At 41.7% G+C, this 11,108-nt stretch overlaps 2 protein-coding genes across 3 annotated transcripts; one reads left to right on the top strand and one right to left on the bottom strand.

The window, feature by feature from the left end:
• Nucleotides 1-1,588: 1,588 nt before the first annotated feature.
• Nucleotides 1,589-3,834, top strand: LOC128146346 (scale keratin-like). 2 transcript variants are annotated; one of them, XM_052797628.1, is made up of 2 exons: nucleotides 1,589-1,626; nucleotides 3,032-3,834. In XM_052797628.1, exon 2 carries the CDS (start codon nucleotides 3,068-3,070, stop codon nucleotides 3,422-3,424), a length of 357 nt encoding a protein of 118 aa, XP_052653588.1. In that variant the 5' UTR covers nucleotides 1,589-1,626; nucleotides 3,032-3,067; the 3' UTR covers nucleotides 3,425-3,834. The 2 variants fall into 2 exon arrangements, with proteins under 2 accessions (XP_052653588.1, XP_052653589.1); XM_052797629.1 differs by having other exon boundaries at nucleotides 1,591-1,626; nucleotides 3,047-3,834.
• A 3,830-nt stretch (nucleotides 3,835-7,664) lies between these two features.
• Nucleotides 7,665-10,188, bottom strand: LOC128145909 (scale keratin-like). Its single transcript, XM_052796735.1, has 2 exons — nucleotides 9,999-10,188; nucleotides 7,665-8,532 (listed from the first exon to the last, which is right to left on the bottom strand). Exons 1-2 carry the CDS (start codon nucleotides 10,108-10,110, stop codon nucleotides 8,339-8,341), a joined length of 306 nt encoding a protein of 101 aa, XP_052652695.1. The 5' UTR covers nucleotides 10,111-10,188; the 3' UTR covers nucleotides 7,665-8,338.
• Between the last annotated feature and the right edge of the window lie 920 nt (nucleotides 10,189-11,108).

Genomic DNA, 11,108 nt, shown 5'->3' with positions numbered 1-11,108 from the left:
CAGTAAAACACATGCAACTTCCATTATATGGGAGAAAACATTAAGATGGCATCTGGATGTGGGTCTGTAAAATTACAAAAGCAAAGCATGTGGCTGTAACCCTGAACATCATGAATCAAAAGAAGCAGTTTGGGGTGTCAGCAGTATTGATACTATCATGGGCTCCCTTTGCCCTTTCAGGAGGGTAGGATTGCTAGAAGAGGGTTGCATCTCCAAGAATTGTGTGATTCATCTGTAGATACATGTCATCACTGTCATCACCTGCTTCCAGTCAAAGTGAAACCAGGTGTGGTTTGGGCAGGAGGAACAGACCGTGTGGATTGTTTCCCCACAACATCTTCTTCCCTTTGTTTCTGTTCCCGTTTCTTGTCTATGTGTATCCGCCACCATAAATTATCAGTAGCTTTAAAGGGTGTCTCCCCAGGCATTGCTAGGAAATAACACTGAGGGAAATCCCAAGGTGGCCCTGGAGAAGAGGCTTCCTCAACCTTCCTGCATGGGTCACCTGTACAGCATTACACTGCAGTTTTGGTAACAGTTACCAAATGCTGATGGACGAACTGAAATAAAATTAGCATTTTAGAACAGAAGTCTCAAGGTTACTCAAAACTAGCCATTCAACCTTAAATTCCCTAGAAGGGGATGGATTTTAGAGGGGAAGAACTCATCTTCTTGAGGTTAAAAAAGCATTTGTAAATTATGCCAACTTGGATACAAAAAATGGATAGAGTCTATTGAAAATAGTTTTATCAGTAAATAACTGAAGACAGGGTACTGGATCTAAGGAAGAAATCTACTGAAGTAAGCAGCCAATGTTCTGCATCAGCTGAAACTGCACTTTAAGATTCCAGCCCAAAGTTTTCCTAGGGTGATGCATGGCTTGACTCCCTGACCTGTTTCATCCCAAACCATGAATTGTTCATCACTCAGGAACCTTGAGGTCTTCAGCAATGATCCCATAGAGTCCCTGACAATGAAAGCTAGACATGAACTTCTAATTGTCTGAGGCTCCTGTCCCCCATGCCAGGGCTGGATAACAGCAGCTCCCTGCTTATAGGTTACTCCACCTGTACTTTTAAAGCTTGAAGTGGGACATGTGCTTTGTGTTTGTTTCTTGGCTAGGAGAATGGGAACAAATGCTTCCCATTTCCAAACCTATAACTCAGTAGGAAGGTGTCTATGGAGTCTAATGTGCCTCATATCAGAGTCATAGGAATTAATGCGCGTGGGTACAATGGGATAAATTGCACAATGCCCCCTTACTTGCATGACTTCAAAAAGTGGGGTAGTATCTCAGGTATGTCAGCATATTGTGTTTATGGATAAACCTCTGAGCAATCTTTGCTCTATGAAGCAATCAGAGAAATAGGAAAAAGCGATAAAAGAAAAAAAATTACTTTGCCGGAGTAATGACAAGAGCGCAACCGTAATCACCGTCGCTGAGCAAAATAATTGCATTATCTGGGGCAGTTACAGGTGGAGTGAATTTTTGTTTAATAATGCATTAGGACATCATACATGAAGAATGTTTCATATCCTCCTGGTTGCCTAAGAAAAGGCATAAAAGCACTTACCATTCTGGGCTGCTCTAACCATTTCTCTTGACTTGCTCTTTGCTGTGAAGGGGTAAGTCTGAGCCTGACATTATTGCTATTACAATGTTGCTGTAACAATGCAGGATTTTAACTGAAAGAAAACTGTGAGTCTCAGAAATGTGTGAAATGTTTGAAGCTTTCTTTCAGAAAGAGCTGTTTCCTACTTATTCAGTGGCAGGTTGTAAAAGGGCAAGCGTTTTCAGAGCAGTTGAAAATTTGGAATATGCAAACTTATTTATAGGGAGATTTAGTGAATTCCTATTTTCTCCAGCCTGATCATCCTGCCTTTACGAATCTGCCTTACTTTGTTGTCATTGACTTGTAATGGTGACTACCAAGAAATGTTAACTCTGAGTCTCAGGCTGAACTAGGAAGCCACCATTAGCAATAATATTTTGTCCTGTTCTTTGCAATTATTTCTGAACTAATTTGAAGCCTGTCATGCATTATATTATGTACTTGCTATGGTCAGGACTTTATTCATTTTCTTTATTCCTAGCCTTTCATTTTATGGGTTTTAGTAAGGCAGGACAGAGATAAAGAGGAGCTGCAAATTGATTTTATGAGTGATCAATTGATCTTATGATTAAGAGTGTCCACAAAATTACACACAGCTCCTAGTTCTGCCACAGTCATCTGTCACCTCAGTCATCTTTAGCAGGACAGCTGGGACCACATTCACGGGAGTCCTAGTTGTACTGGAAACCTCATTGATACTGCATTCGCACCCAAACATGGGATATTCTCCCAAGAAAACTCTCTTTATGAGCTCTTCAGGGCTGTGGCTGCTGCTCATTTTACCTGTGTAAAGAACAAGCAGGGGAGCCCTGGTGCCAGCTGTAGCATCTGAAAGATTGGGGAATAACACTGTCATGAACAACCAGGCTTGCCTGAATTTTAACTCCGTCTCTCCAGTTACCTCACCAAATGGCTCTGGGCAAGGCATTCACTTCTCAGCCTCAGTTACCTCTTCCTTAAATCTGGAATACAAATGACATGCCTCATACAATTGTAATGATTACAGGTGGTGCAGAACCAGCACACAATGTTACTATATAAGTGCTAGCCAGTATTTCTGTTCTTTTCTGCAGTTATTTATAAAAGAAATGGTCAAGTGTCACAGTAAGTCAGATTCAAGAGGGGAGAAATGGTAAAGGATAGGAGGATAGCTTGAGTTCAAATACACAATTTCTTTGATTGCTAGTGGTGTTTTTATGTATTATCAAATTGGCTCCATAATTAGGAGTCAAAAGAAACAGAGATTGTGCCAGGCGAGAGAAGGAGAGCATGAGAAGATGAGAAAACGGACATGGCTGCTGAGACAAAACTGAAATCCTCAGCCTCCTTCTGGTCTGCTTCCTATCTTTTATTCTTTCTCTTCCAAGCAGAATCTCCATTATATTGGTATCTGAGCTTTCAGCTTTGTGTTGTCTCAGTCTTGTGTGTTTCAGATTTATCTCCATTCCCAGAAGATGTCTTCCTACAGACAAATGATCAGCTTCCGCTGCCTTGCTCCCTGCGAAGTGACCTGCCCGCAGCCAATTGTGAATGCCTGGAGCCAGCCCTGTGTTACATCCTGTGGTGATTCAAGAGCTGTGATCCACCCACCACCCGTGGTCATGACCTTCCCAGGACCCATTCTCAGCTCCTGCCCTCAGGAGAGCATAGTGAGCAGCTCAGCACCATCCAGCACTGGGAGCTTGTTTGGATCCATGAGCTCTCTGGGTCTCAGTGGCTCCTATGGCTGTAGGAGCTTGTACAATTACGGGAGGTCATATTCTTCCTATGGATCCAGTGGCTATGGTTTTGGGAGCTGCGGACCATGTTAAATGTGCAATGAATAAGGAGCAAGGAGCAATCACCCAACATGGGGGAAGATGTGCCTCCACAAACCCTGTTACTGGCATTGCTTTCCTGGACTGTGAACTGTGCATCTCTGAATATCACTTTTACATGTAATTTTCAAGCTAACAATTTAATTTAGTTTTCTGACTATTGTTTCCAGTGCCTCCTGATACTAATGGCCTCGAATTAGTTATATCAATGATCTTTGGCTGGTTGAAAGTGGGACAAGGTTGTGTAAGTCTTCCTATGCCATGAAAAAGAAAGAGTAACGTATGTGGAATGCATAGCCCTGGAGCAATTCTTTGCTTGCAGCCTTTAATGAGACCCTGGCAATATTTTCCTTGTGTATTTCATGCTCAGTAAGATCTTTTACTTCTTTCTCATTAAATTATTGTGCATCAAAACTCTGAGCTTTCTTGTCTGTCTTTTTTTTTTTTTTTTTGTCCACAATTTTTTGTTTATATACCATTCTGGGTGACTATCAGTCTCTGTAGTGAAATATGACAGTGTTTGCTTTCTTTCAATGCCTAAAGCTGGAAGGTGACCAGGCTCTTTAAGCAGGAGTAAGCATAATGACTGCCTTCTGCACAGAAGTAATTTCATCCTGGATAAATATGTTTTGTAACCCTTACAACTAAGTTTGAAATTTCCTCCAGGACAGGTGTGGTTATACTGTGTATTTGCTACATGCTAGCAAAGAAAGTTAAACACACGAGTAACTTTGAAGATCTTCCCTGTGTTTCAGTACTTGCCTGAGGCTCCCATTTAATTACATCCCCATACATTGGTTTTATGATATTTTTCATTGTTTAAAAATAGCATGTAATGATCTGTGGGTAGAACTTTCCTTTGAATAGCCAACAGGAATTTTTAACTGAATGGCAAATCTTTGCTGAAATTCTGCGAGTTCTTTGAACTTTCCCATTAATAGCTCTAAATTCTTGGCAACCCCAGCTAAAATAAATAAAAGAATAATTCTTTAAGTCTTCCCTGCAGAGCAACACATGTCATTTAGGCCAAATAATGTTTTCCATCTCAGGAAGTTTACACCTAAATTTCAGGCTACTCACACATTGTGGATACTGGGCATGTTCAGCACTTCTCTTTGTTCAACAGCAACATGGTTCCAGGCTGCTCAGTATGTCCTGTAAAGCTGTTTTTCTAGTGATGCAATCTGCATACAATTAGTACAGCTATTAAGAGTCATTCACCCCATCCTATGCTTGCAATGCCTACCAGGACTCTGATGGACCAAACATCAGACACTGCTCAGCACTTCCCTGTGTGAAGGTGCTATTCCTAGGAATACCAGCGATGCACTGACAAACTTCACAATACTTGAGCAGGCTAATTCCAGGCAAACCCCAGTCTCATGCTGCAGAAATTTGTTTGGACAGGATCAAGTATGTGGTAATAATTTCAAAGAGTTTGGAGCTGTGACTTCACTTGTCAAACTGGCTGAAATGAGATGAGGCTACAATGAGGTAGGCAGGCAACACCTCTGTCTTGTTAGGATGTGTCTGAAGGCTTTGTCTTGTTTTCATGTTTCTTCTGTCTCAGTGCAATGCATGATTCTTCTTGGAGTCACTAGGATGCTGTCAAAAAACCAGTACTTATTTGTGCAGGTATGCAAAGAACTAAAGCAACCAGATCAGGTATTTTCAAGATGCTATGGTGTTGATCACTACAGAATTCCTCTTTTCAAGATTTTTGTTTTCATTGCACAGAGAACAGTAGAATTACATCAATCCTCTTCTCAACCCATCTTGCTGCACCTCTGCAATGCACTTGCAATAGCAGCCAGTTTCTCATGCTGTGGTGAAAAGGTGCAGTCAGACACCCTTCAGTGTGGATGTTGTCAGCATACCTGGGTGAAGCTGCTCTGCCTACATACTTGTTATACTACAGAAAAGGCACACATGGGAGCCAGAAGTTAGAGCCCAGACTATAAACAGAACACTGTCGTATGTATTAATTGATCAATGGACTCTACTGAATTTGAGTTGTGCTTGAAGACATAGCACTCCACAACACCATTATTTGGCAAAGTGACCTGCACAGACTGCCCCTTGGAGAGCAGGAACTGCAAAATTTGCATTGCTGATTCTCATCTGCCAGCCTGAATTTGCATGTTATGACCATAGACCAGAGCAAATGCCAAAGGACAGTTCTTTAACTGCTTTCCATTGTTCTGTACTGCTCCTGACCATCAGCAATCTGCCACTTCCCAAATGCACATCAGGCTGAACTTGGATGACACTTTCATGCAAGTGTAATCACAGATGAACACAGTAGAATATAAGAGAACTAATTTCACTGGCAGACCCAATACGTCTCAGGTCACACCACATGCAGATATGAGATGGGAGGAACACCAGCTGCTGTTTATCGTGCTAATCTGGAAGCAGTGCTGAGATCTTGACAGGCTGCTGGCCACAGCAACATGGGGACCACATCTGACTGTGAGGTCTCCTGCAGTTCTTGGTCAGCTATGGGAAGTCCAGGCTGTTGACAGTTAGCACCAGCAACTCAGACTCCTGTTCCTCCTGTCAGTGAAACAAGTAATTACCAAGAACAGGAAGCAACAATAAATGAAATCACAGTGTCTCATCTTGAACTACAGAGGTCACTATACTCTCCTCTCATCTGAATGTGCTCTGAGCATGTGTTTATATCCTAGTACAAGGTAACACTATTGGTAAATGAGATGCATCAGAAGTTGATTCATAAAGATGTTGTAAACACAGCCTGAAGTATATGTCCTCCCCACGCACTAAATTACAGTTCAAGACAGGTATCTGTGGGAGTTAAGCCTTTCATGTTTGATTTGAGTTGGTGAATTCACTAAATATTTAGTCACTACTAGAGCCTAATGGTTTTTTCTGTGGTTCAGACTCACACCACTGGTAAATAGCCTGCAGGCACAATGGCTCAACATAACAGAACCAGAAATATGCCCTGCTGAATGCCAGCTTCCTTCCAGGGTTTGATTTGTGAGGAATTAGCAAAGTGACTACTTGCAGTCTACCTTTTACCAGTTTTGTAATTGGAGGATCTGAACTTGACTGTTTCAGATGTTTTAAATAAAATGTTCCATCAGAAAAACCTGAAGAAAGGAATCTTTTTTTTATCTCATTCTCCCCTTTTACTTTGAAAACAAATTATATAATAATCCATGTCTTGAATCCTTCGGTCACTGTTTTTTGGAAGTGTTCAAGGTCAGGTTGGATGGGACTTTGAGCAACCTGGTCTAGTGAAAGTTGTCCCTGCCCATGGCAAAGGGGTTGAACTAGATGATCTTCAAAGGTCCTTTCCAACCCAAACCATACCTTGATTCCATGATTCTATGATCTGTTAAATTTCCTATGTCCTGTATACTACTGGCCATACCATATACCATCTTTCAGCTAAAATAAGCAGAACTCCATGGAAACATGTCAGTTGGACTGATTATCTCATTTTCAGAGTCCTGTCTTAAAACAAAAGTAATCAGGATATTTTCGATTTTAAACACCAGCATTATTGACTCACACATAGCAGTCAGAGTACTGACCTAGATTACAGACAAATTTCAATATTAATATGGGAATTAGCAGTACTGAAATTCTCCCTGTCCCAATATTTGTCACTGTTCCTGACACCAGAGCAAAGAGACAGACAGAAATATTACATGGTGTGCTCCTTATCTGCTGTTATTTTCCTGTTTTCCTAAAGGAGATGAGAGTAGCGACGAAAAGCAAACCTGAAGCTAACCAGTGGAATAGAAAACTGGAAACCAAGACCCTATGTCAATTGTTAGATGGAGATATTGGAGAAAGGAATTAAGTTCTGGGGTTTGCCAAGCGATTCCTTTGTCACCTGGGGAAAATATTTACTAATGTTTTTATCAGTATGGAAAACACAGCCTTTAATCTCTGTATAAAAGATGCCTATCTGCAAAAAAGGGAAAAGAGCAATGATGCTCATGCTTTGCTTGTCTTACCTATTTACTCTGAAAGCACTTGAGGGCGGGGATTAGCTTTATTCTTTGTTTGCACAGCACGGAACCTGCCTCATTTGCAGCTTCATTACAATTTGAATTGGCTATATTACCAGAATCTGAAAAGCCCTGAGCATCTGCTGCTCCTGATACTGTACTACAGTTATTTCTTAGAGGGAACAGGGATTGGTCCTGCCTGTGGGAAGATATCACCCAGGACAGGCTGTGGATGAAGGGAGGAAGGGAAACGAGAAGGCTGCTGTGTGATGCAACAAAATTTTAATGAGCAAGAAATGCCTATGTTTGCAAAGCGAGATATCACAGAATATGAAAAATCTGTTTCCAGACAATTTCACAGAATGTTCAACAAATGTCCTGCTCTGAGATATTGCTGTCCTCAGCTGGCTTTCTTCTGTCTGTTGTGCAACTACTGATGAAGATACTTGTCATTATGAGTGATGTCCATATGGAATACGCTGCTCCATGATGGTTAAAAAAAGAGGGAAAGCTGGAACAGGCAACAATAGCAAACAACAAATGAGAAACTGAAGGGTAAACAAAAAGTAGAAGAAAGATCAGAAATGCTAAGTGGCAGTAGCTCCATTGCAGGGCTGCAGGAACACTGAACCCCCATCCTCATTGCTCTGCATTTGGGCCTTCATGTGTGGCTCTTCTGAGAGCTTCTCTGTTGCCTTTAGCAGGGCCCACAGCTGCTGCGGAGGAGCCGGCTGTACCGGCGGGATGAGTATGGGCTGCAGTAGCTGCTGCTGAGTGTGGAGGGGGCTGAACTCACATATCCATATTGGGTGCCATATCCCAGAGAGCCCCCATAACCGTAGAGGCTCCCGGAGCTGTAGAGGCCCCCCAGCCCCAGGTTGCCCCCAAAGGCGGGTGCTCCGGAGGAGCCCACCACAGCTTGCTAGGGGAAGGAGCTGAGGATGGGGCCAGGGAAGGTGACGATGACGGGGGGCGGCTGGATGAAGGCCGTCGAGTCGGGGCATTGCCGGACACATGGCTCATTGCAGCTGTTAGCAATGGGCTGGGGGCAGGCGATGTTGCTGGTGGTGGGGCACAGGTCGTAGCAAGACATTTCTGTCTCGGATGAAGATGATCCTGAAACACAGAGCACAGAGCTGTGTAAAAACAAAGCACAAGACCTACTGGAATGACAGGTCAAGGTTTGGTGCTGGGTTGTTGGGCAACAGGCAAAATGATCACCATATGCATTAGTAAAATTGATGACGCTGTTCACAAACTTTCTTGTCAATCAGCATTGCTCTGATCTTCCCCATCCAGTAATCCCTGCACTTGTCACATCCGCCAAGCCTTCTGAAGTTGCTGCTGCTTTTTTTTTTTTTTTTAACTCGTGTTCCCTCCCAGAGGAACAGAGTGTTAGCAGCACATTTTTTACTAAAAACCCAGCACTTGTCCCTGGTGAATGCGGATTGAAAACCAAGAGCTGCAGGAGCTACACCAGAGCTGACCTCCTCGTTACACCAAATGGGACAGAAGCAGATTTTGTCTCGGGAGAGATGGGATGGAGTCAAGAACCCAGCACTGCTTTAACCATACATTTCCTCCTCCTTTCCTGGTCCCTGTTTCTTTTTAAGCTCTTTGGGGTAATATACTTTCAGTTGTTCCCTTTTAGTTCTATGTTCTCTTAATCTCTGTAATCTCTCTGGTAAACCCCAAAGCATTTGAGCCTGAGGATAGATTCATATACTTGATGTAATACGTACATGTACCCTATAAAATATTTCTAACCAAATACTTCTTGGCATAGCAGTGTAATTTCATATAGAGTGTGGAGCAGGTTGGTAAAATGTAAGGAGCTGATTTCCTTCATCAGACAAAAATGCAGTTTGCAAACTGCCATTTCAGCTAAATGTCTGGTCACGAAAGCTTGTGGCTTAGCAGTTTTTCCAGTTAAAAAAAAAGGAAATATTATTTTGTTTATAAAGTAGCCCTGAAACACAGAGAATCAAATCATTGAACTCAGTGTATCTGAACAGCTAATCTGGATCTGGATTTACAAACGGACATATATATCAAACACACTGGATCAGACCACAAGTCTACTTCCCTTATTAGTATCTCTGGTGAAAATAACTAGGGTTTAAAATAAGCAGGATTTAGTTTTTACCTATCCATAAAAACTAAATACAAGCTAGGATTATTTTGCAATAAAATCCCCATGTAGATAATGCTCTTTCTTCAGCTGGGTCATTAAACAGCTTAGGATATGGCCATGTGTGTCTGATTCAGTCATAAACTGAAATGGTACAGGAGAATTCTGCATTTTAAAGCTTATGCCATCCTACATTTTCAATCTGCTAACAGTACAAGAATGCCCAAATATGAATTACAACGAAATAAATGCCTCAAACCCTGGTCTCGTCTCCTAAAGCCTACCAGTAACACAACTTGCCAATACACTTAAAAAAAAAAAAGAAGAGAAAAAGAAAGAGAATAAAAAAATAGTCCTAAAAATTCAAATATAATAGTAGTGAACAGTATTCTAAGCTCCAGTGCAAAGGCATTTTGGCATTTAGAAAGAAATGAAATGGCATCAGACTTACCTGATGTAGAGGAGAGTACACAGGAGAGGGAGATGGAATAGGTCTGTGTACCTGCTCCTTTTATACAGTGCTTCAGATTGCCTGGGGGGGATCTGAGGCACACTGTACACATGAAGTCATAATCACCAACCAGCCCAAATTTGAAGCACACAGAACTTCCCAAAGTGATGAAACTGTTTTCGCTTGCAGTTTGCAAAATCACCCCAAATCTCTGAATAGCATGATATGCACATTCCAGCTCCTAGTTCTCTTTCATCTTGAAGCCTAATTGACCAGCTTCATTGCTGGTGTCATTCCACCCTGCTCACTGGCATTGCAGGAGGTATTAAACTGGTTCTATTTATTTAGCACTTCCTTCATTAACTTCCCGTAATGATTTTGATCAGAGCTATAACCTGCTGTCATATACATGTTTGTATTTAAGTGCTCTAGATCTAGACTGTAATCTAATCTACTCACACTTTTTGCAATGAAATGTTCACTGAGATGGAAGACACCTTCTGATCCTTTTCCCACCCACAGCCGCAAAACATGAGAGAGGTCCTGTACTTAGGGTAATCACAGACATTGTCTAATGGTCTTTGATTTAGAAATTCTGAGTTTTCTTTGCTGCTTGGCCAGACCTGCAGAAAACATAGTATTTTAGTACCTGAAACAGTGTTTAAACCAAAGGCTAAAGTTTTCTCTGAAGGGATAACTATTTTTTTCCTTATTTTTCACCTGGAATCTGCGAAGGCACAGAGATTGTCTCACAGGTTCAGCAATATAAAATGGCTGCAAATGCAAACAGATTAATAGTTACTAGCTACTCTGTATTGACATTGCACAGCTCTAAAGGAGGACGTAACACAAGACAGTGGTGAAGCAAGTGCAAATTTCTCAGTTTCTTTGTGAAATCGTATGTTTCTGTCCACCACTGCATTCATTCAGTCTCTATCTTCTCTTTCTTTTTGTTCATATGATGGAGTGTAGTTTGCCTTTAGATCTACTCCTTCACCTTACAAAGGAATTGAACCAACGTTTCACCGGAGGATGTCACAGAAACAATTTTTGAGTGCTTCCTTCCCAGAATTACTGGGTAAGTGGCAGGAAAAGCAATGGAATTATCCA

The sequence above is a fragment of the Harpia harpyja genome, chromosome 9 (genome assembly GCF_026419915.1).
Source record: "Harpia harpyja isolate bHarHar1 chromosome 9, bHarHar1 primary haplotype, whole genome shotgun sequence".
Lineage (NCBI taxonomy): Eukaryota > Metazoa > Chordata > Aves > Accipitriformes > Accipitridae > Harpia > Harpia harpyja.
The sequence above is the reverse complement of the archived record's forward strand: the minus strand, read 5'-3'. Positions and strand labels throughout refer to the sequence as shown.